A 26,305-nucleotide genomic window follows, 5' to 3' on the forward strand; every position below is an offset into this window, starting at 1 on the left:
TCTGCAGCACCCTGTATATTCACGTACAAATCTTCATTTGTACGTTTCTTTAGCCCCATTAACAGCTAATGCAACATAACTGTTAAAGAATATCTATTATACAGTAGAAGCCTACTCATGACAGCACTGTTAAAGAATATCTATTATACAGTAGAAGCCTACTCATGACAGCAATATAATGCCAATTATAATATTTTAATGCAGAAATTAAATCTGCTATATACAATTCAGACAATACTTGTGAAACTGTAGGTGACATGTAAACTGATTTGAAACTGTTACCTAAATGACTACAATTAAACAAATTTAATTAATAGAAAATATTAATTAAAAATAGAGGAGTTGATGAAATTCCTCTAGGCCACAGTCTCATAAACAAAAAAAGTGTAAAGTGACAAATGAAAGTCTACTCATGCCCACTTGTTTTATAATCTTTTATTTGAAGGCCACAAAAATCTCCATTTTTTGCCTACAATATGGAGACACCAGTATGCAATGAATCATTTGTATCATCAATGTTATAAAAATAGTGTATTCTTTGAAACAAAAGCAGACAGAAATGTGCAAAACTGCCTGGTCTATGAAAACAAAAACCCAATGACGGGTTCCATAATGGAAATATACATTATGAGCATTTAAAATGGCGGAAAAATATTTACAACTCCTCATCCCTCCTCAAACAAAAACATACAGAGCTAAAGTTTTCCTGAAGTTTATTTGGCTGTGATTCTGTTTCATGAAAGACGACTCGGGGAAAGGGAAATGTGGAAGGCTGCATGATCCTTTGAGAAGTGAACCGTCCTCATCATTGGAAGCTGATCACTTCAGTAAACACTAAACAATATCTACACTCTGGCACATAAGCCACGTGCAGAAGAGAAGTGGTCAGGAAAATGTACAACATGCAGTTTCAGGACAAGGTTGATCGAAAGCCAAGAGACTTTTAGTTTCACATTACCTTTAAGCAGCTGAAACAAGCTGAAGAGCACCTTGGCACAGATATGACCAAAACCATAAATACACTGAATTAGCTTTATATACTGTAAATGGAGTAAAACAGAATTCTCAGTGGGCTCTCCTGATCAACAGTACCAGCACTGGGACAGGAAATCTCATTTTCCCCACCATCATCACTTAAGATTTCTTGAAACTGAAAAGTGACCTACTGTAACGCAGCTCCTGCAGGTCTCATTCAGAATTTTCCTGTAACAGAAATGCTTGCCCTTTAGGAATCCCCTAGGCTGCACTGTGTTACAAATTAAACTGATTTGGAGTGATTCTGACAGAACTGAAACAAACAACAAACAGTACATCAACACTAGTAAGAGAACAACTGATGATATTTTTCTCTAAGCAGCTGTTTCACTCGGTGTTCTCTAATATTACACAGTAATCAGACATAAATAAAAGTGGATTCCAAAGACATCAACATTGGACTACTATACAAAACTAACACAGGTAATATTAAATACAAAGCTTCAGATGATATCAACAGAAAAACAAATCAAATGTCAAGAGGGCTGAAAGGTGAACATGGGTAACAGTGTATCAAAGCCATCTGAAATTGCCCACAAATTAATCTCTCACCAGACATAAAAGTAACAAAATAAATTATGCATGTGAACGATAACATAAGAAAAAGCAAAGGTTCAATTCAACCAAGAACTGATGCCTAGTAAAGGCCAGAGTGAAAGGAAACTCCTCGTCTTCCTCAGGCAGTTCATGATAACACACTACACACTAAAAGATCAGCCCTTCTCTGTAAGTGCGTGTTCATAGCGTTAGGTATGTTTGAGACTCCCAGTGGATGGAAAGAGATTTTGTCTGCAATCTCAAACGGGGCAGACACATTTTGTGGGAGCCTAAAGTAAATCCTATAAATTAAAAGTAATTCTTAGGACAGGAATGGCTGTGGTATCCACATATGTAATGTGTGAGGGCTTTTACTGCAGTCTACAAAGTTGTTTATTTATATAATAAAAAAAAAAAGAGAGAGAGAGAGAAAAGAAAGCATAATTCCTTAAAGTAAACATTTCAAACAGTAAAGAAAAACAGCATTTCCAGAGAATTCTTAAAGCAGCTTTTACTGTCCAGACAAGAGAAAACAAATTTCAAGAAGTAGAAAGGAGGATGGGGGCAGACATAAAAAAAGCCTTAAGCAGCAGGAAAACCTTCAGGCTATAAATGCTCAAACTTTTGAACAAATATCCTTCCTCCGGTCATCCGAGGCACATCAGGCGGAACTTTTGGATTTATAAATAGATACATATTAACAGGTTCTTATTCTTATTTTTACATATACTAAAAGTTTTCCCTGAAAATTGCTGATGTCAGCAGGACTGAGCGAAGGGGGAGCTGCCTGCCAGGGTTGCTTCTTTGCCCGCAGAGACAGAGGCCAGTGTTGGCATGGCTTTAGTGCTCTGAATGGAAGAATCCAAATTATTACTAACTTTGAGTCCTAGTGGGACCAAGCGAGGCATAGGCCTCCATGAAAAGTCAGGATCTCCTTTGCCACCTGTAGTGTTGCTGCCTACTTTCATTTGCAGCAAGGGAGGAGGGCTTAGGGTGTCACTGCTGCTGCTGCAGTTTAAATCAGGTCCACAGTCCGAGGGGTTCTGCGTACTGGAATTGTTCACATTCTCAGTTTTTCCACCTTGGCTGGTTTCAAGTGTGTCCTCGTCTAATTGGAGGACCAGTGGACTAGGTGTTCCATCAGCATCTTCCTGCAGTTTGTGGCAATCTACTTCACTGCCTTGCTCCTCACTCAGCCTTCCCCCATGTGGCTGATGTGTCCTTTGTGCCAGCGGTGTTTTGGCCAAATGAGCATTTTCACTTTTGTTGTTGAACTGATTTAAGAATACAATTTCATTTAAAAGGGTAGAAAGAGGTTTATGCTCTGGTTGCTCATTGCCGGATGTGGCCTCCTCCCCCTGACTAGGTATGAAGCCTTTGTCAGGAAATTTAGTGCATTTTTTCATCTTTTGTTCAACTGTGTCTTTTGAAATGCATTGCCTGGGATCTTTTTGTAGATGTTCTTCATCTTCAGATAAGTCCTCTTTACTTGTTTCGGTTAGCTTAACAGAATTCTGTCTATTTTTAATCACAGTATGGGAACAATCCTGTAGTGGACCTTCATGATTCTCAGCTCCGAGAAGCAGAGGACTGGGCGCAGTTTGACTAAGTGAAGTTTCCCAATTCTCCATTAAAGAGAAGGCATTGCTGGATGCCAATGAAGTCACATTTACTATAGTTGGCATGACAGAGTCTTCATTTCCTAAGATAATAAATAAAAGGCAATAACTCATAGTATGGTAATTATTTTAAAACAATATGAGAAAAGCAAAAAAAAAAAAAAAAACAACAACACTACCTTCTTGTTCTGCTGGTTGTTCAATCTTCTCAGCTTCTTCAAGCTTCCCAACATCAGAAACACAGTTCTTCATCTGAAGTGGAAGAGACAATCCTGGTAGCTGAATAGTTACAGAAGATATGCCTAAAGTAAAAGAGAGCACAAACAATAGATACGGTCTTTATTTTTAAGCGAAGGGACAGATTTACAACTGACAGAACATTAAAAAGTAAAAAAGTGATAACCAAGACTCACACTAAAATTGCTGAAAAAGAAAGAAGAGACAACCAAATACCAACCTGGAATGGATGAGACAGGCAGTCCTTCTATCTTCGTAGCAACGTTAGGAGGACTTGGCTGAAGCACGGCAGAGCCAGCCGGACTGACACACACCAAGGGAGTATTCAAGGAGATAAACTGAGCTTGGGAAGCAAGCGCGATGTTGGCTGATGTCTTGATGAAGGGTGTTTCTGCCATTGAAGGACCTACGAAGAATAAATAAGTAAGTAAGTACTGTGTATAAATGGTCATGTTATTGGCTATTTAGAATAAAGAATGAGCTACCAATGAGGAGAAGCATATAAATCTGTAAACCTGTTTGTATAGATCCATAAAACTAACTTCAGAAATACTAATAGACAGCAAAATGTTTCCTGAAAAGTAAGCCAATGGCCCAAAGTTGTTATGCAAATATCGAACATAATGTATATAATAGTTGCAAATACATTTTGTATATAACTATGTATGTTGCCTGCTAACCACTGAACACGCTGTTTATTTTTCTTGTCTTTTTGTTAGCTGTCCTAAGGAGACACACAACAACATATTTCTTTGTACTTATCACACAAGACAAGAAACGTGAGACTTATAAAACAAGGTCCAGCAGCCATACAACATGCACTTCAGGGCAGGTCATCCACCTGAAGCTAAACATGTCCAGGCCCGGCCAGTACTTGGATGGGAGACCAACCAAGAAAAAGCTTGGGTTGCTGTTTGCAAAGGTGTTGGAGAGACCAGCATGGGGCACTTTCCCTGTGGTCTGTGTGGGGATCCCAATGCCCAGTGCAGTGACGGGGACACCGTGCTGTAAAAATGGCTCCACCCTTCAGATGAGACATAAAATTGAGGTCCTGACTCTCTGTGGTCATTAATGATCCCTGGGCATCCTTTGTAAAGAGTAGAGTGTATCCCAATGTCCTGGCTAAATTGCCAACCACGGTATGATATATAATTTTCTGGCCCCCTAACCATCCTCTGTCTCTGATTGGCCAAATATCTCTCATCCCTTCGTCACCTAACAGATGATGTGTTGTGAGCATACTGGTGCAAAATGGCTGTGTCACATCATCCAGGTGGATGCTACACATTAGTGGTGGTCGAAGTGTGTAAAGCACTCACTGTGTAAAGCACTATATAAATGTAATGAATTATTATTATGACTGAAAGCCTATTAGTGAATCAAAGAACTTAGATGGCCGTGTTCTATTCAAAAATTCACAAGGATTTAATAAATTAATTCAAAAGAGTGTTTGTCTTAAGTCTTTATGCCCCTCGCAGCAGACACCTATGGACTCGTGTGATGGGTGACTGTATGGTAGGTGCCAAGTGTTATGGCTTTTGATCTGTATATGAACTTGTGCCCTTTAGTCAAGTTTAAACTGGAAGCACAGGCACTGCATTTTTAAAATTCAAATTGCTTCACTTTGGGAAGACAATATCCTATGGCAAACTAATGTACACCACATTTTGGGGGTTAGGGTTAATAACTGACCTGAAAAATACAAAACTTAAAAAATTCACAAACCATATTAAGCTACCTCCATTTTCATCATAAAACAAAAGTAGCTGGTTGCTTTCTTTTGTTACTTTAGTTCTATAATAGTTTTCTAGTCAAGTTTGTTCAAAACTGCCAAGAATATTCATCTAAATTTAAAAACATGAAAACTGTTCAAAGTGTACCAGAAATGACATCTTTGGTGCTCTTCGAAGGTAATTTTCTCTTGGACAAAATCAGAGGTTTCCCAGGAGAAGCACTAGTGGATGCCAAGCAGTCAATACTTAAAGCTGCCTCAGAAATTGACTTTGGCGATGGTATTGTCTTCTCAGTATCCTTGGCAGTAGACAGTGTGCTTGCACTCTTTCCTGCTTTCTTCCTTTGAGCTTCAAGTATTTTTTGCTTGCTACAAATATACTCCAGTTTCTTTAATATCATATCTTCTGTTTTACCTGGAGGTTAGAATTGGGAAAGAGATTAATAAAATGCTGAAAGAACAATCTTCTACATGAACAATAATCTGCAACCAAAATATTAAAAGGTACGAACTGTCATTTGTTTCGTAACAGGAGTAACAAACTATCCACATGGCAAGACTGACGTCATCTGAGAAATGATTTTGTTTTTTGGTTCCAAATTGCTTATTGTCTTTTCATTGTCCACTCAATGTTAATTATTTCAAATTTTCCAAACAGACTGCCATATTTTGCAAATATTGGTGCTTCCTTGAAATTGTAGTAGTCTCTTAGTTGACATTAGCAGCCACAGTGGAGACCTTAGCGGCATCTTCATTCAGTAAATATAATATTTATTACAGATTTGGAAGCATTTGCATATATTTGACTTTTTTAAAATTTGTGACACAATCAGAGCACCACATTCATTATACAAAACCAGAAATGATTACCTATTCTGTTTTGATTTAGTTCCTGAAGAGTGTGAACTGAATATTTCATCGCCACTAATTAAAGTGGGTACTGCTGTTTGGATTTTGTAGATAAGAACCAATGGCTCAATATCTTATACACAAATAAAAAAAAAAATAGAACTATAAAAATATTCTGCAATAAAGGTTAAAGATCCATTAAGCAATTTAAAATAACAAAACATAATTTCACTAATAACTATAAGCTGAAGCAAGTATTGAATGGGATGCTATTTAATAAAAGATTGCATAATGGCTTAATTTTATTTGTGTCTATTGTATTGTTTTTTTATTTGACATGGATACGTTCTGGCTTATTAAATTAAATAATGTAATACCTGGAGTTATGAGTTATAAAAACAGGAGTGAATACTACTCTGTAGTGCTAAGCACATCCACAACAGAATTCTGGTACACAAACATAATTTCTTTAACCATGTTTTCTTTTAGCTTTCTACTTTTGAAAACAGATGGAAAATAATCACACAGGGATCTGAAAAAAGTACTCTGTACTTTTGTGTGTTTGAAATAAACAATCACGTGGTTGATCTTCTGTCCCACACCATCAAGTGAAAGGCAATGTGACCTGGGAAGTACGATTCACCACAGCTCTCCTGTACGAAGACAGGCCTAGTAATCATGGCTGCTCAGAAATGTAACAGAGCCAAGAGTGAACACACCAGTGACCCTACTACAGAAAGAGCTTCCAACCTCGTAAGAGAAATTACATCTTTTTCTCCTAACTGCCCAGAGTAATAGTGCTGTGAGCAAGCAAATGTGTAATCAGTTTTCTTTTTGAACACAAATAAGATGTTCCTTCTTTTAAAAAAGTTTCCATTCCAGTTAATGGATGGCACTCAGTTATCTATAATATCTTTGTTCATCCTACAAAATGAAAACATGTTTGAGTTTAAACGAGTTCAACTAAAAATTAACTGTGCATTATCTAAAATTGATATACAGTACTTTGTTAAGCTCTGAGAGAAATTGTCTTTTTGCATGACCTTTGGTAGTCAGACCACAGGGTCAGCCATTATTAAGGTACTTTCTGACAGAAATTTGCTAAGGAAAAAGCAGTGCCAGCTAATCTGCATGGCTCACCTATTATAGCTGTAATAGTTTCTTATACAATTTAATTATACAGCTAATTATACATATTAGTTTAACTGCCTTTCTAAAGAAAATTCTTTTAATCCAGGTGTACCATTCTTTCACTCCATTTACAAATACTCAACTGCAGATCAACTTGACAGTTCTGTTTACACAGTTAGAAGAACTGCACCACAAAATAATCTTAAATGTATTTGCAGAAATTTCAGCTATATAGCATAACCAATCTAGAAGGGAATTTTAATATGTGATAGACAACTGTGCCCGCTTTACTCAATCTCCAAGATCAAACTGATAAAACATTTGACCCTTCACTTTCTGAACCCTTATTCTAAATTACAATTGGGAGGACCTGGAACGTCAAAGAAAATACATAATGCCTTATGTATGATTACATAAAGCACTCTGTAATGGAGTGTTGCAATTAAGGCATTAACTAAAGTAAACTTTGATTATTATACATAATTAAACTATTGTTATTTCCACTGAAAACTCTGTAGAGATTCTGTCAGTTTACCAGGAATGATATCTTTAAACATATAAGAGCTCACATTTAGATGTCCAAGTATCTGTGATGGACAAGAAACCCTGCAGAGCTAGTCCTTGCCTACTGGCCATGTGTTGGAAGTGGAGGCATCAAACTATCATCATTCAATTCCTGAACAATTTGAATCAAAGGCTGGGACGGATTTAGGCACAAGCTAAATAAACTACAGTTTAGGGCTTCAGACTGAAATGACCTATCAGAATATCAGAAGTCACCAAAGCGCTTATTACAATTTTACTTGCATATTTCTAGATTTCTAATGAAGCCTCAGTTCAAGAACATACAAGTCATGATCACAGCAGTGCTGCAATACTAACCTGAGGAGACAGCAGTTTTCTTGATAAGAACAGACCTCTTTTGAATGAGAAGATTTTTCTGTGCTTCTAGGCGGTCACACTGGTCCACAAGAGCTTGGATCTCATTACAGGCCTGTGTACAGTAAAAAAGGTTTTTCTGTATTCATAAAGCAGCAAAGCGTGTGTAAATATAACATGTTTATTTTATTTCAGAAAAGTGAAACAAAGATCACAAAAGTACATTTCAAAAGACCAATTTGGGATTTGGATTGGGATTTACTCCCCTGAAATTAACAAGTAGCAACAATGCATACGTGCAACTGCTTAACATACTGTGTATCACTAAATTACAAACTATTTTAACTTGTATCATATACATTACTCATCAAACCATATGAAGGAAACCAATTACCGAATTCTGAGGTGTTCAGTACAGCATATGTCAACTGAGAGTATATTTAAAATGTAAATTTATTTGCTTATCATCATGCATTTTAAAACACTTTAAAACAAGTTAAAAAACATTTTCTGAAAGTGGGGTGGAACAAAAATGTGCCGTTTCGGACTTAACAAATGCATAAACAAGAAGAGTTCACTTTTGCTCTTTCAGCAGTTTAAAATGACATTAAAGCACTCCCAGAAACACATCACCTACTTATATCCACCACTCCATTTCACAGCCCACAGAGCATGTCTGGAGTGCCAAAGTCTTTGTGGCACATTACACTGCACAAGACTCAAGAGTCTGTTCAATTTACACTTCATTTTGCATCTACTTACATTATGTTACGTGCGCACCTGATATTTATGACTGACTAAAAAAATACTTAACAAAATTGTGATGTATCTTTGATGAAATAAATAAACAAAACTAAAAATCTCCACATCTCATAAGAGCCCCTGAAAGCGCCGGAATGTCACACCATACGTACATTTGTTAACTTGCTTTTATATTGCACAAGAACACAGTCTAAATTTCAGCATCCCTCATTAAAATGTACCTATATGAAAGTGGGTCTGGGAAGGTTCCATTACATTTTTTGGCTAACATAAATACAGTTTTAACTGGTCAGAATACTTATGCAAGTATAATTGCTATTTTTGACATTCAGATTTGTAATGAAAGTTAAGTAATTTTGTCTTTACATTTTTTCCCTCTTTTAATAGTTGTGAATTTGTAATGGAAATAAATTTGGAACAAGGTGTACAATTATAATTTTTGCTGTAGCAGTATTTTAAAATTGTAGATAGCTTAAATACTTCACAAGGCACTGGATATGATAAGACAAGGCATTTTGCTCTGGCCCAAGGTAGGGCCATCTGAAATTTTGTGTTTATTAGCTTTTATGTATACAACTACCCACCAAACTATCAAATGCACAATACCAAGTGAAATTACAGCTGCATATGCCTCTCTCTATAGTTAATTTTATTCCATTGTAAGACATTTGATACAAAACCCCAGAAACACTTTGCCTGGCTGAGAAAGGAGATATGTCCTCTAGACTTACATCTCTCTATTATAAAAGGAAAACCTGAAACAAGACATTCGCCGAGATAATTTCAAGTCCCTTGAGACAAGACTTTGTGCCAAGAGATTTAACCATGCCCACGGTCCACTCACCTCTCATTCGTGTGAATGCTATTGTCAGACACAGTTCCTGTGCTCTCTGCTCTTATAAATTTCTGTTTTCAGAGTAGAAGACAAAGTTGAACGTCGAAAAGAGGTTCAAAAACATTGGTGTGGTACACATGCAGAGCAAGTTAGAGATTATGAAAGCACTAAAATTCGAAAAAATGATGGCAAAGATTGCATTAGCGCTAACAAATTATTATTCAGTGAAATAACGGAACAGCAAAAAGAGATTGAATATATGGACATCGGTGATATGACAGAAGTATGTAGATATTGTTCGGCTTTAAAGTTTAAGTCGGAGACTTGTTGATTGTTTAAATCGCCATCAGGGAAAAGTAGTGTTTCTTCCCAGTGATGTGGCATATCCGCAAGAAATAAAAGATTTGTTATTTGGTGAAAGTAAAATCCACAAACATCACACAAAAAATATCAGAATCTACAATAATCTGTTCGCATTCACATCATTAAATGCTCAAAACATAGATTTACATGATTCTGGACTATACACTATAGGTATGCGAATCTGTGGTCCCGCAAAAAATAAAATAAAATTAAAGCTACTACAAGTTTAATTTCAAGTAAACCACAATTCGGTCAGGTTTATATTTATGATCATGGAGAAGCGATACAACATAGAATTGAAAGAGTTAAGCGATCGGACGTATTAGAAATTCTACAGTCAATAATGGATACAAATCCATACATCCAAAAGTATTGCACTTTACACTAAATTTATCTGAAAAACATGGACAAAGAAATTTTCTTGGTTTTCTAGATGAATCCGAAAGATTATGACTAGCATGTAGGGCTCGCACAGGGGAAGCCATCAGGGGGCAGAGCACCCTAGTTTTATTAATATTCTTGTTTCAAAATTCTTCTACTATGTTTACCACTGATAATTGTTACATTTCTGTTAATTTTCCCAATTTTTTCCAAGAACAGTATTATTGGCCTATTTTACAGATTCAAAAGGGACAGTTTTTTTTTTTTTGAAATGTATATATAAGCATATTTATGTTTTTTTTTTTGTAATTTCTTCCGAGTATTACCTTTGTATTTGTACATGTGCTAATATTTATAATTCTATTTTTTTTTTGGAGCATTACTAGCTTTTTTTTGTACCAAGGTATTAAAACAATGTTTTGACTTACCTGCTTTAGGATATAAAACTTTGATGCTTTTGGTAGATCCAGAAGACCTAACACTTCTTTCAACTTGTCAAAACGGAACCGAATTTCAAAGCGGCGCATCCGTTCTGTGGCTGTGTGGTTTAGACGGGGAGAAGTCTGAGCACTGCCACTGTACTGTAGGTCTTCCATACTATCTGATGGCAATTTCTATTCAAAATATTAAAGTTGATTACAGTTATATTAGAACACTATGAACATGACTGTATCTTAGACGTTTTTTATTCCCTCTGCATAAAATATACATTGTATAGGGTGGTTCAGATCTAATTATGCAATTTTCATTACGCTATAACTTATTAAGTTTATTACATAGAAAAATCACCCAACAAATCCCAGACCATCGAGAAGTGTGTGAACTGACGACATGAAGAATCGTCTTCACGCCGATCTGGAATCGTCCCCGCATAAATCAAAGTCATCCAGACATTCTGGATCTGCATAATTAGATCGGGACCACCCTGTACAATGCAATTTTGAAAAACCAGGCAACAATCTATTAACTGAAAATACATATATACTTACTGTAAAAAGAGACTTGCTTCACAAAATGCCAGTTTTGAAAATGAAATGCACAATTTGTCTTTGCACACATACATTCTGGGTCCTAATAAGCTTGTCTCCTCTTTCAACAACACTGTTTGTGTTTGGAAATATTCCACTAAACTGATACTCTACTTAGTTAAAAACAAAAAAAAAAAAAAACTACCCAAGTGAAATGGTGAAATAATCGAACCCCACATAACGTGGTCTCAGCCTTTAATCACTTTATCATTTGGATAATTTTTTTTGTAAATAAAATGCTAACAGTTTCTTAGTTTGCAACCACTGTTGTATTTTGAAAATTGTGTTTCTTGTCCCCACTTATTTTCATATACATCAGTGACCACTAAATAAAATGTATTTTGAATATGAATTGCGTTAAAAGGGCACAAAAATGACCAAATATAAAATTAAAATCTAACAATATTGTTCACTTTCTAGATTAATACCAAATAAAAAAAAATACATTTCTTATTTAGCGTTTTCTTAAACGATTCAGTCAAATTAAATAAAAAAATTAATATGGAACATTTCCCTTTTAAATGTTACAAATATCAATGACAGAAGCAGGAGACATTAGGGCTGTCCCTTTGCTTTTTGTATTTAAATGGATGGTACCGCCTATGTAGTTAGTTTTATGCTTTACTGTCATGACAGTGAAATAATACATAAAGCAATACAATTTTAAAAAATGAATTCTTTTTAGTAATGTTATTTCAATTAAAGTTCAAAGTTCAATAAACATGACAGCAATATAATAAAAATAGAAATCTTTATAGACACTATAAGTTTCAAAATATGGAATCAAAGACTAAAAATCCTGAGAATTAAAATAATTTATAGCAACAAAAAGTAAATTAAACATTTTTTTTTAAGTTTTAAGGGGATTTAAACTTACGTCTGGATCTTTTTCCAATGCTTTTTTCTTGACTTTGCTAATATCAAATAAAAGAAAAAGAGATTTTACTACAAGTGTCAAATGTATTTTTTCAACTTCTGTGTTTATCAATGTTCTAATGAATATATTAGTAAACCTAAATTAACATTTACTAGTGATTGACCAAAGCTATACCAAGGGTATCCACACATAATCATGAAAACAGTGGTATATGGTAATAATGTCACAAGTATAAATAAAGGTATGACTAAACTCAGCCAGGCAAAAAACAAAGAGTTCAACTTATAAGATTCTACTAGTTTAATTGAGGTACTTCCACCAGGTTCATAAAAAACCTAATAGCCCTAATTGGAAAACACATCTGAGGACTAAAATAACCTTACATTAAAATACCTAGTTCAAATATGTGCGGCCAAGAAATATCTATTATAAAATAAATTTTTGGAGGGAGATTACGTCACGCGAGGCAAGGCAGTGACACAACATTTAAAACAAGTTCATGGACATCTAACTAAGCAGTTGTTGGAATGCTTTTGGCAAACACGCTTCATGTGCTCCCAGCAATTACATTGATGACAAGAGACAAGCAAAACACGCAGCTCGCCAGCAGCAGCAAGCTAGCAGATGATCTGACTGCTTCTCCTCAGCATGCGTTCAGCCACCCTAAGCCCCCCTTCCTTCACAATGCGAGCGTCAGAGACACGAAGTGGCAAAAGAACAGCTGCTGTACAGGCTTTAAAATGATCGACGTGCAGCATGACAAGCAGGATATGCAGCTCGCCAGCAGCAGTAACAAGCCAGTAGATGATCCAACCGCTTCTCCTTAGCATGCATTCAGCCGCCACCCAAACCCCCCACAATGTGAGCAGCATTATACATCCTGTGAGAAAGAGATTTAACCATGCCCGGGGCGTAGGACAAGCACAGTATTGTTTTTACAAAAGTTTTAAAGTAAAAGTGGAAATAATGCATATGTAACAATTCCCATGAAAACAACTCTCTTTAAATTGTATGTCCGGTAAACCAAACCCATGGGTGGGCGAGCGAAGTGAGCAGGGGGCAGAGACCCCTAGTCTATTGTTATTTACAACTTGAAAAACTGACAGAAATGGATGCCTACTGATTAACACATAAATGATATTTAATACTTTTTTAATATTATGTATTGTATTAATCAACTATAGGATTTAGAAACTTAGTAAAAGCAGCATAGTTAAATATTACTAGTAATCCAACTGAAATGAAGAGTTAGATGGAATGGTAGCCTTCACACAGCAGAGATTTCTATGGGCAAAGTTCATTAGGTAAGATGTAGACAAGGGGTCCCTGCTTTGGGTGCAGACTAGCTGAAGAGGTCTGCTTGAAATGAAAGACTGCAGCAATCCAAGGCTGGTAAAGCTCATTTGCTGAATTACAAGGCTACATTTTATTTGTTTGTTACTCTAGTTTTCTCACATATTTCAAAGATATTTAGGTTAGTTTAACTGAAGTATTTAAATTCATCCTATATGAGTGAGTGTGCCCTGTGAAGTGGCATTTTACCTAGTTATAATTCTTGGCCTTTGTCCATTGTGAACAGGATAAATTGTGTGAACCTTTTTTAAGGAATTGCAGAATTACAAGGGACTCGTTGCCTGAAGTACTTGTTCACTACACACTCTTTAATCTTTACACAGCAAACTTATCTAAGACAGGCATCTTTTTATGTAAGCATTAATAATCTACAAATGTTGTGTGAAATAATCTATATCAAAATTAAATAAATAAAATAGCAATTATGAATATTCAAGTAAGTCATTACACTTTAAAAAAAAAACTACAAATTTTTATTTATTTTTGGTTCAATAATGTAGTTACCCTTCATTAAATTATTTCAGGCGCCATTTGTTTTCATTTAATAATGTGACTTTTTCACATTACATAATATACTGTATTTCTGAATGGCCGTTTTAATTCCTGTTCTATTTATTTCAGAATGCCTCTTTACACAATGTTTTTGTCATTTGTCAATCACGACTGATAGCCTGAACCTTTTCCTATTGGTTAACCATTTGCTGTTAATAACTCTTGCCTGACTGTAGGTGGTAGGCTGCCAAAGATGTTTTGTTCTACTTTTCTTGTATTCAAGCTAGCAAAAGCACAAAGGCAGTTAAGTGCTGGGATAGGTAGTTTTGTAGTTAAACTATATGGAAATACATCAACAATTTATAGCTGTCCAGAGCAATGGGCACGTTTATTAAAGTCATGTTAAACTGTACTTTAAAAGCCCAACAGCCTAGTTACACTTTCTCATTGTTACAATCCAAGGGAAACACCTCATAAAATAAACAGACACCAAGGACCAGACAGTGCTAGTCTTGTGCGGTCCCCCCTTCTTAATACGATACTGATGGTATCTTCGATCACACCTACTCACAGTCACACGCGTTCACAACCCACTACTCATGCATGGGGCTGCCAAGTATCCCTCTGTGAAAGTTTCTATTTTCTTGAAAGCTCTCAAGGCTTGTGGAATGCCAGGGCTTTCTGTCTCTGTCAAGAATTTAACCTCACCATCTAAAGAGCAGTCTGTTGGCCACAATATGAAGTTCTCAGTAGTTTAAGATCAAGTGAGCACCATGTCTGCACAGATGGTGATCTGGAAGCACAGTTTGAATCTCACAAAAATCAGAACCTAGTCAGATATCTGAAAACAGTAGCATGCTGTTCTTACTCAAGTTTAAAATCAGCAATGGAGTCTTTCATCCTTTCAATACGGCTTTTCTCCGATAGCTCCTCTACAGTCTCTATATCTATGGAACTTGCATCACTCGACGCCGACCATTCCTGTAAATGCAGAATTTGGGAAAAGCATTAATCCAGTGCAAAATGTTTATCATTTCTTACAAAGACTCAAAACCTGAATTAATTTTCCTTAAGTGTTTACAAAAATCTATGTAAGCATGTTAATAAAACAATGACTTCTTTTACTTTTACAAAAAATGCTAACAATTATGAAAACAGGCATGTACAATTTATACTACAATGCCAAAAATCCCACTGCTTCTATGAAACAGTTTTATATAAAAATATTTCCAGAATACTGCAGCTACAAATGGCACAAATGCCAATAAATGCTAACAAGATCCTTATATCCTCATTTAGATGCATTTTTTATTTTTATTTTATATAACACATTAAAGAACTTCAAATTTGAACAGAATGACTGGAGAATGTTAGGAATTAGAACATCTTACATCAGTGTTGTCTTCTGTACTCCGCAGATCATCTTCAGTCTCTGACTTGTAACAATCATCTGAAATATCACCCATTTTTTCTTTAACGGACTTGCTCAACTTTTCAGTCAAATCCTGGCAATCTTCGAGAGAGTCTTGCAAAAACTCACTTCTGCTCTTGCCTTCCTCTTTCTGTTCAGAGAGAGGACTGCCACATGCAATATGCTGATCACTGTCCGAAGCATCAGGTTGTTGCCCGCAGACCTGAGGTTTCTCAGCATTGGTCTCTACAGCGTCACGTAGGGTTGTAGCTGAAGTTTTTGAACTGCCACAAAGTACCAGAACAGGCTGAGTTTTGAGGTCTAGCACGGTCTTGTTAGCAACAGAGAATCTGTGTGTTGGTGGACTAGTTGTCTTATCTGGTACAGGACAACTTGATTCCTGAAGACTCTCCTGACAAGAAGTATACGAGTGATCAATTTTGGTTTCCTTCGCATCCTCATTTGAATTTTCATCACTATTGCACGTGTGATTAGTGCTAACTGTTGCAGTATCAATCTTGTTTGAGAACACCTTTTCATCATTTGATTTACAAGGTTTCTTCAGGTCTTTTTCATTTATTTCAATGGGTGATGTTCTGACCTCTTCCACTGAATGCTCTTCTTTCTTCTCATTTGATGCTAGTATAGAAATCGTTTTTGGTTCATCTTTTATTTCTGTGTTATCTAGAAGTTTAGGCTTGTTTGAAGGAACAATAGGGATGAATTTCTTATATCCCTGTGTGCACCTCTCAATTTCAACTTGAACTTTTGGAACAATATTAGTTGTAGGAGTTGAAGATGATTTTGGAACTTGAAGCAGAGCAAAGCTGCTAGCCTGCAAAGGCAGAAAACCAGTAGAATTGCCACCTTCTACAGAAGAGTTGCAGGTGATTAATTTTGTCTCTTGTCCTGATGATACCACTTTAGTTAAGCCCTGGGGAGAAATTCTCAAAGTTAAAGTTCCGGGCTGGCTGACAAAACTGGATGTAGCAACTTGCTGTGTTGCCGGAGCTGAATTAACAGAAATAGTAGAGGGCAGAGATCCCGTATTTGTGCTTGTTGTTTCTGCTGGAGGAGGAGAGACTGAAGACTCAACTCCAGACTTTACAGAATTTCCAGAAGAAAGAGCTGCACTTAATACTGGCTTTGTTGTGACTGTAGAATCAGAAGCAGGCTGCTGAGGTGCTGTTTGTGCAGTTAACGCAGGCGCTAAATTGGGATTTAAAAAAAAAAAAAAGTAGAAATACATCTGCAATGAGTAAACAAAACAGTAATAGCCACATTCAAAAGCCATTATTTACTGTCAGTACAATACCATTCTGTCAAAAACATAATCTGTCCTCTAAATTTACTACATTTCCACATTTAAGACAAATTAGAAGTAAATATAAGTAGCCAGTTACACAATAGACACTCCAAGTGCTTGCTCTAAGTAACACAAGTGATGTGATTTACATTTCAATAAACTTGAAAGATGAACACACTAAATATATATCACTAAAGGGTTTGCGCTTTACAATTATTAAAAAAAAAAAAAATTAATTCAGTGTCATGAGATGCTTCACTGTTTAGTGACATCTGCCTCCTTTGGCACTAAAACCCTCAATTCTTATTCCTGGATGGAGAAATGCTTCACATAAGTTAAGAGTTCCCAGTATGCGTTGCCTGATTTAAATCCAACATCATTTCGGTATGATTTACAATTAAACTTTGTCTTAGATATTCCTAAAGTTCCTATTTCATCCAAATTTTGCCACTATATTTTGGATTTGCTTAAGTGCTTTAGTTGTTAGCGTTTTGCAACGCAGTTTTCTCTGGTCCCAAGTCAGGTCCAGTGCTACAGGTGGGGGAAAATTGAACTGCACTGCCCCTTTAGTTTTGGGTGAAAGGGTTTTTGAACAGTTTGACTTGCTTAACTTGTGCCATTTGAATATAATGAAGCAGAAGTACTCATCAGTTTAATTGGCACTAAGAAGCCTGAAAGAAGCACTTATAGAAAAATGGCCAGGTGCTCAGACACCCTCAGACCCAAAGCATATGCCTGGTGTTCCTATCTTAATTCTACTCCATCAAAACATTAGAAATAAATATGAAAGGTCTAAATTGAATTAACGTGTGTGATGTGACTGGCTGAATGGATAAGAGTCGACAGGAGTGAATTAAGAGTGTGAGGTGTTTGTGCCTGGAGGCTGGGAGTGGGAGATAGGTTACATTTCCTGTCTCATCCTATTCAAAACAGCATTTGCTCAGTAAGAATGCGGCCTGAGATGGAATGTATTCGAAGACCCTGATCTACTGCGCTCACTTGCAACTTTGCGAAAAGTAAACTCATATTTTTCTCAAAGCATTACCTGGTACAGTACTTTAAGGTAAGTTTTACAATACATTTTCATTGAATTGTACATATACAAGAAATTGAAATCATATTATATAATAATTACTACGCCTGTAACTTGCCCAGATCATGAGGTAGCAAAGCAGCACAAAACCACATTTCTTTTCAGATCATATCTCACACACAGAACGCGATTCCTCTGTTTTTGGTTTGACCCAGCACATTGACATCTAAAACTGAAGCTACTACTCTCAAGATGATTTTTAGTAAACTCTATCCATGCATTTTTTCTTTTTTTTGATAGATTATGACTCTTCATTTGTGATATCACAGGTAGATAAAGTCTGGACAATCTCCTTGACATCAATTATTGCAAGAGGGTACTTTAAATATTTGGATATTAACTTAGAAGTTAAGACTTTTTAACCAGTTTTAGTCAGTGCTGAGTACGCCTGACTCTTGGTAGACTGGCTATAATTAATTTTTTATTCCCTTTGGTAGATTGTCTATTGCATTATGGACTCAAGTGTTTATTTTCTCTTGAAACAGTTTTGTCCCAGGTAGAAAGGCACAAAAAATCCTTTTTCTGTGGGCCCGTATAAGCTTCATTCATCTAAGCATGATGCATTACCACTCACCTGTATGATTAAGATCAAACAGTAACAATATCCTCGTGTATTTGCAAAGCTGGACCCTTCAACTTATTCTTTAATAATGTGCTAATAGTCCATAGTTCAAGGACTGATTAAAGATGGGGCGTACTCTCTTTTGCTAGGCCAGGATTTTGTTAGATTTGGTAATCTTAATTCTCTTCATTGCATTGGAGTGAAAACCAGATTCCTGTATATTTACATTTTTTCTAGTGCCAGTTTATTTTTCCATCCATCTACTATTTATCTGGATTCAAGTCACAGGGACAGCAGTCCAAGTACTGATGCCCAGACATCCCTTTTCCGTATAAACTCCTTCAGAGGGGGTAATACCACAGCATACCTAGGCCAGCTGAAAGGCGACCACGTTTGGTTCCAGAGCCTGTGCTGTACACTGAAATTTTTCATAGAGGTGAATATGAACTACATTTAGTGGTTGGTGCCCTACCAGGGGAAACTGCCCCCAGACAGCATAGCTCCTAGGATCATCGGAACACAGACGTTTATTTTGAAATATCCAATATATTTCAAAATGTGTAACAGCTGAATATGTGAAATTGAACTTAATTTTTTAAATCTTTTCATTCAGTTCTGAATTAACCCAGAAGCTGCTATGTAACACAGAAGTAACTTTGAGCTCATCATCTAATTCAGACATTTTTGCCTATCACTTCCAGTCTTATGTTTAATTAGATTTTATTGTTCAAAAAATGTATTTGTGCCACTCTGGAAGATGAGCTGAGGTCTTTATGTCAAAATTCCGAATCAAATATTTTCATAATGTGTTGTTGTCTCTGGCCTAATATTTTGGATCTTTCCCGTTCACTGTTTGTATTCACCAACAGTATTACAGTATATGCAGAAACCTTCCATTTTTTTAAAAAAAACACAAAAACACTAATGTGTGATAACAAGACTGAGAAAATAAGTCAAAGAAAAGGAAATGTCTTACCCGTTTTCTGAATTATCATTTGTTGAGGATTAGATGAGACGCCTGCTCGTAGTTGATTCAGGGGGACAAGTTGGATTATCTGACCATTTGGGTGGCGGTATAAGTTGGTCCCTGTGGCAGAGCGAATGGGCTGCAGGATCAGTTTCTGCCCTGGGGGTGGGCCCAAAGGTACACTGGAAGTATTTGCATTAGTACCGCCAGATTGAACTGGAATCAGAAGAAGGCGGGTTCCAGGATTCTGCTCAGCTAATTTAATTCCAGAAGGTACTGTCAGCAGTGGAGTTGCAATCTTGGCAGGGTTTGCTGTTAGAACATAGTAAACACCATAAATAAGGCCACAATAGAAAGATCCTCAGAACAATTCAGTTTATATTTACAATAAAAAAAATGACAAGCATAATTATCTTAAGTCAGTCCTTGGACCACTTAATTTAATTATTGTTTATGATGCATCTAACTACATCCTTATAGTAACAGACAACAATAAACATCCAAGCACACAAGAATGACACAAAAGATCTAAGAGCTACAGAAGTGATCAGACCACTGTGAGATATTCCTTTTGATGTATTTAACAATTTTCATGGATCTCTCTCCTTTTCCTAACTGATAGTTGTTCAGAATTACAAGGAGAGAGCCCTTTACAGGACTTTAAACTAAAACTCCCAAGATAATTCAAGAGTTCACACTGGTTAAACAAAGGGAAACTTCCTGAACATCTTTTCAAATTTGTATTTCTAAAATAACAAACAAGTTTGATGGCTTAGAAAAAATGATTAATTGTTTACCAGTAAGCATTGAACAATAACATGTTAAATCAACAACATGCAGCTGGCTTGTATAAAAAAGTCCGAATAGTAGTCAAGTAACAAATAACTTTGAGAGGTATCCCACTCTAGCTGTTAGAACAGCCAAATTCCAGCTGTACAGTACTAAGTCAGTCTTTGCCAGTGACTCTTTAATCGTTATCATGTGAAAAAATACACGCCAACATCCCTTTAGCATATGTGGACATGCCATGATTTGAACAGTATCTATAGATAAATCTGATATAACAAATACATTGCCACACTTACATCTGGTAATTGATAGTATAATTTAAATAAATAAATGCCAATTTCATATGAAGTGGCACAGTGAGTAGCACTGCCGCCTCGCAGTTAGGAGACTGGGGTTCGCTTCCCGGGTCCTCCCTGCGTGGAGTTTGCATGTTCTCCCCGTGTCTGCGTGGGTTTCCTCCGGGTACTCCGGTTTCCTCCCACAGTCCAAAGACATGCAGGTTAGGTTCATTGGCGATTCTAAATTGTCCCTAGCGTGTGCTTGGTGTGTGCCCTGCGGTGGGCTGGCACCCTGCCCGGGGTTTGTTTCCTGCCTTGCGCTCTGTATTGACTGGGATTGGCTCCAACAGACACCCGTGACCCTGTCGTTAGGATATAGCGGGTTGGATAATGAATGGATGGAAATTTCATATGTGGAATTAAGAAAGCTGTATGTGGTTGTCCGGCTTGATGGTAAGGTAACTGGCTAAATCTTCAGTTTTTCATATGGCCTATGCAATTCACTGTCACAGCAATCATGTCATTACATGTGCCATGTAATAGTGGGTAATAGCTAACCACTCAGATGCTGGTGCCTTATGACTTTCCCTGATCTACAGAATGCAGAAGAGAGGCGCTACAATGCCAAGCATGCAACTGGCACACCATGACGAGTCAGCTTCACAACTGCCTATGTACGAGGATGATTAACATAGTCCATGATGATTGAGATTAATAAAGGTTAATTAAGAAGAAATGTTTGTATGCTAGGTTTCATAAATTAGAATTTTCTTTGGTGTATGCATTTTCTTGTTTTTTAGAATAATTATATGTTCATAATCAACTCCATACAAAGTTTTACAAAACTCCAGGACTTCTAGAACAATGTGCTCTTGACAGGCGAGTCAAAGTCAGTTGTTTGGTCGCAGTACCAAAAAGACACATTTCATCAAAAACAAAGAAAGCATTTGACCAGAAGAACCTGATAGCAACTATAAAGCAAGTAGATGGAAATGTAATGCTTCAGATGGTGCCATCAGTGGATGCTAGATCATCTGTTCAAAAGAGTTCAACTGAAACTGGATCTAGCAACGTGACAATGATTCTAAACATACCAATAAATCCACAAAGGGATGGCTGGAAGGGCCAAGTCAAAGCCTGGATAAGGATGGAGATTGGGGATTTAAAACAGGCTGTGTACACAAATATCATACAGCAGAAAAAATTCTGTGGAGAAGAGTGGAAAATTTTTTTTGCAGTTAACGTCAGAGACTAGTATACAGTTAAATGAAATGCTTACCTGAGGGGGCACTTTCTGCTATTAGAAGCAAGGGGGTGCTTAGTTTTTCCACACATCGAAGTGGTATGTCCATACATTTTTCATTGAATTAATTATTGCAAAGTAAACACACACCCCACCACACCCACTACAACACCTTTATTACAAGATACTGTTTGAGTGAAGATCAAGTCTTGATATGTCCACATATGGTTAAATAAAGCATGGGGTGTAATTTCTTTTTCACATGCCTGTCTATATAATATCAGAATACAAATAAAAATTACTAGAATAAAATGTAACAAGAATTTCTTATGATCTTTAAAATCTTTTTGGGGTGCCTCAAAGTGAGGTTTAAAAATTGTCAAGGTGAGACAATTTGAAAAATATAAAAATATCAGTTTTTATCAACAAGGTTATGAGAGCAACAAATAGGATACTAAACCAGATTATATAAGATATTGCATTCTAGCAGTCCTTGACACTTGAAGAAACTGGGCACAATAAAGACAGCAATCACAGTACATAAGAACATTAAAAAAAAAATTACAAATGAGAGGAATCCATTCAGTCCATCAAGCCTTTTTGTTTAGCCAATAACTAAGCTGTCCCAATATCTTATCCAGATTTTTGTTAAAAGCTGTCATGGGATCTGCTCCAAGTACACGTCTTGGTAGTTTTCTTCAGAGTCCCTCAACTGTTTGCATAAAGAAGTGTTTCCTTGGTTGCAGTTTTAAATGTACTTCCCCTTAATTTCCACTGATGTCCTTGAGTATGTGATTTGTCCTTAAGCTGACAAAAATGTTGTGGGATCTACTATCTACTCACTGCCTTTGAGAATTTTAAATACCTGGATTAGGTCCCCATGCACTCTCCCCTGCTCAAAACTAAACAGGTTAAGAACATTTTTTTTTGAGTCTGTCAGAGTAGGACATGTCCTTAAATCCTGGGATACATTTGGTTGCTCTCCTCTACAAAGCTTCAAGTGCTGCTATGTCTTTCTTGTATCGTGGTGACCAGAACTACACACAACACTCCAGATGCGGCCTTACTATTGCATTATATAGTTTGAGCATAAAGTCCCTTGACTTGAATTGAATTGAACAGTCTCTCTATTATATATATATATATATATTTTTTTTTTTTATTAATTTTATTTCACTCCATACAAAGCAATCAAGTTTTTACAAAAAGAAAAATAGAGTTAAGAACAGATCGATCCCCACCCTTGAGAGAGAGAGAGCAAGCCAAACGGCATAAAAATTTTACAGCTTTTAAACATACCTAAATTAATAAATTCTCCTTATTTTAAAATATTACTGATTAGATCCTGCCATGTTTTGAAAAACGTCTGTACGGATCCTCTGAGTATTTGATTTTTTCCAATTTCAAATAATATAACACATCAGTTTCCCACTGACTTAAAATAGGAGAGTTTGGATTCTTCCAGTTTATCAGAATAAGTCTGCGTGCCAAAAGTGTAGTGAATGCAATCACAATTAGTTTGTCTTTCTCCACTTTAAGCCCCTCTAGAAGAACCCCAAACACAACCGTTAATGGGTTAGGAGGGATTGTGAGTCCAAGGCTGTCTGAAAGGTAATTAAAAATTTTTGTCCAGAATAATGTTAATTTGGTGCAGGCCCAGAACATGTGACCTAGTGAGGCTGGAACTAGTTTGCAGCGTTCACAGGTTGGATCATACCCTGGATACATTTTGGAGAGTTTTAGTCGAGACAGATGTGCTCAATAAATAATTTTAAGTTGTATAATTGTATGCTTTGCGCATATGGAGCTCGAGTGAATTCTCTGCATTGCTACTTTCCACTCCTCTTCTGATATATTAATTGAGAGATCTTTTTCCCAGTGTCCTCTTGGATCTTTGAAAGGGAGGGATTGTAAAATGATTTTATATATTGCAGAGATGGAGTCTAAGTCCTTGAGATTGAGCAATATTTTTTCCAGCATGGATGAGGGTGCAAGATGAGGAAAATCTGGAAGGTTCTGTTTAACAAAGTTCCTGATTTGAAGATAGTGAAAGAAATGTGTAGCTGGAATGTTAAATTTAGAATGTAATTGTTCATAGGAAGCAAAGACGTTGTCTATATAAAGATCTCTAAGCAAGTTAATTCCAAATTTTTTCCAGATATTAAAAACTGCATATGTTTGTGAAGGTTGAAAGAGATGGTTCTCTTGCAGAGGTGCCACAGATAGAAGCTTCTCCGTCTTAAAATGCCTTCTACATTGTTTCCAGATTCTAAGTGAGTGGAGCACAATTGGGTTATTTGTATATTGCCGATAGCGTGTGTTAATTGGAGCGCATAGCAGGGAATACAAAGAAGTACTGCAGGATTTTACTTCTATTGTGGTCCAAGCCTGTGTATGTTCTTCTATTTGTGTCCAGGTTCTTATCGACTGTATATTTGCTGCCCAGCAATAAAACTGGAAGTTAGGTAGAGCCATGCCACCTTCTGCCTTTTGTCTTTGTAGGGTCGCTCTTTTGATGCGTGGATGTTTTGAATTCCAAATAAATGAGGTTATTGTTGAATCTAATTGCCTAAAGAATGATTTATTAATGTATATTGGGATGTTTTGAAATAAAAAGGAGTTTAGGAAGAATATTCATCTTAACAGTGTTAATTCTTCCAGCTAGTGTGAGATGAAGGGTTGACCATCTATGCAAGTCTTGTTTAATTTTTTCCATGCAGACGGCAAAATTTTGTTGATAAAGAGCTTTGTGTTTACTTGTGATGTTTACCCCTAGGTATTTAAACTGTTCTGCAATGATAAAAGGTAGGGTGTCTAATCTAATATTATATGCTTGAGAATTCACTGGAAAGAGTACACTTTTATTCAGATTAATTCTGAGACCAGAGATCTTTTGAAATTCTGTGAGTGCTGCTAAGACTGCAGGCACAGAATTTTCTGGGTCTGATATATACAGTACCATGTCATCTGCATATAATGAGATTTTCTGTTCCAGTCCTTCTCTGCTAATCCCCTTTATCTGATCAGTATTTCGACAATGTATTGCCAGTGGTTCAATGGCAATCGCAAACAGCAGCGGTGACAAGGGGCATCCTTGTCTAGTGCCACGTTCTAGTTTAAAGTAGTTTGAGCAAATGTTATTGATGCAAACTGAAGCTTCTGGGTTAGTATACAGTAATTTAATCCATGCACAAATGTTTGGGCCAAACCCAAACTTCTCCAATGTAGTAAAAAGGTATTTCCATTCAATCATGTTGAATGCTTTTTCTCTATTAGTCTCTCTATTATATAAAAAAAATCCTTCGATGCGACCAGACTTTTTGGAGACGAGAATTTTTGGAAGAGAGATTTTTTCCAAGTCCCGCGAGATGAGACTTTTGCCTTGAAATTTTTTCAAGTCATGCCCTCCTCTCAAACATTTTCAAAAAACACTACAGTCTGCACAACTCTCGTTCGTGTGAATGCTTTTGTCAGACACTTCCTGTGCTCTCAGCTCTTATACATTTTAACGTTTTCCTCACTTTAAGTTCCCAATTAAAGAAAACATATTATGTCCAAATCTTATTGAAGAATTTCATCACGAAGGGTTATCAACATAAAAAATGAGTACAATCCTAGCAATGGGAAATGAGGAAGTCAAACGAATTAACAGCAAAAATGTTGATCGGTTACACATCAAATTGGTTAAATGCGTCAAAAAATGTTAAATGGTTACACGGCAAATTGTTTAAATGCTTATCAACAGACTATGCTGAAACAGTTGGTGGGGATTGTGCAGAAGATGAAAACAACAACTTACAATATCATGAAGAATATCTACAACCGTTAATGTCAGGTCTTACAATGTACAAATTACTGTAGAAGGAAAGATAAATCCAAGAAAAGTAACATAGTACATCTTCCAAGGAAGACATTAGACAACAAAGGAGATCTCGATATGCCATTCGTATTAAAACGTTAACAGATTCCGGTGAAAATAGTTTTTGCAAAGACAATTAGAAAATCTTAGAGCCAAACATTTGAAAAAGTTGTTTTATTCAATAGAGAAATGAAATTCAATCACGGGCAGTTATACGTTGCATTGATGCATATGTATCAATTCCCCTGAAAATAAAAATATGTTTAAATTGTACATCCGCAGCCCCATACACGAGTGGCAGAACTGCAAAGAGGCTAGCGCGTAGCACAGGCCCAGGGGGATGGCGAATAAAGCAAACAGGGGGCAAATGATATAATCTAACATTTTATTTGTCTTTGTAATTGCTTCTGTGCATTGATTTAGCTGACATATAACCCTTAATCCCTTTCAGAGGTTGTTTCCTGTACGACAGTGTCTCCCATCCTGTATTTATAATTGGTGTTCTTTTTGCTCAAGTGTAGCACTTTTCTACATTAAATTGCATTTTCCAGGTGTCTGCCAAGTTCTGAAGGTTGTATAGGTCTTTTTGAATTGTTTTTGCTGCCTCATCAGCGTCTGCCATCTCTCCAATTTTAGTGACATCTGCAAATATGACATGTTTACTAACTACACCAGAAATAATGCCAT

General features: G+C 36.5%; 1 protein-coding gene across 2 annotated transcripts in view; it reads right to left on the reverse strand.

The window, feature by feature from the left end:
* Window positions 1-421: 421 nt before the first annotated feature.
* The window catches only part of mgaa (MAX dimerization protein MGA a), an 81,998-nt gene continuing 56,114 nt past the window's right edge, over window positions 422-26,305 (reverse strand). For both annotated transcript variants that reach the window (XM_039740954.1, XM_039740953.1), the window contains 10 exons: window positions 19,459-19,761; window positions 15,502-16,730; window positions 14,979-15,091; window positions 12,266-12,302; window positions 10,789-10,974; window positions 8,023-8,134; window positions 5,309-5,575; window positions 3,649-3,834; window positions 3,371-3,493; window positions 422-3,274 (listed from right to left, as the gene is read on the reverse strand). In XM_039740954.1, coding sequence (XP_039596888.1) covers window positions 2,331-3,274; window positions 3,371-3,493; window positions 3,649-3,834; window positions 5,309-5,575; window positions 8,023-8,134; window positions 10,789-10,974; window positions 12,266-12,302; window positions 14,979-15,091; window positions 15,502-16,730; window positions 19,459-19,761 — 3,500 coding nt within the window. In that variant the 3' untranslated portion in view covers window positions 422-2,330. The remainder of the gene's footprint in view (window positions 3,275-3,370; window positions 3,494-3,648; window positions 3,835-5,308; window positions 5,576-8,022; window positions 8,135-10,788; window positions 10,975-12,265; window positions 12,303-14,978; window positions 15,092-15,501; window positions 16,731-19,458; window positions 19,762-26,305) is intronic.

The sequence above is a fragment of the Polypterus senegalus genome, chromosome 18 (genome assembly GCF_016835505.1).
Source record: "Polypterus senegalus isolate Bchr_013 chromosome 18, ASM1683550v1, whole genome shotgun sequence".
Taxonomy (NCBI): Eukaryota; Metazoa; Chordata; class Cladistia; order Polypteriformes; family Polypteridae; genus Polypterus; species Polypterus senegalus.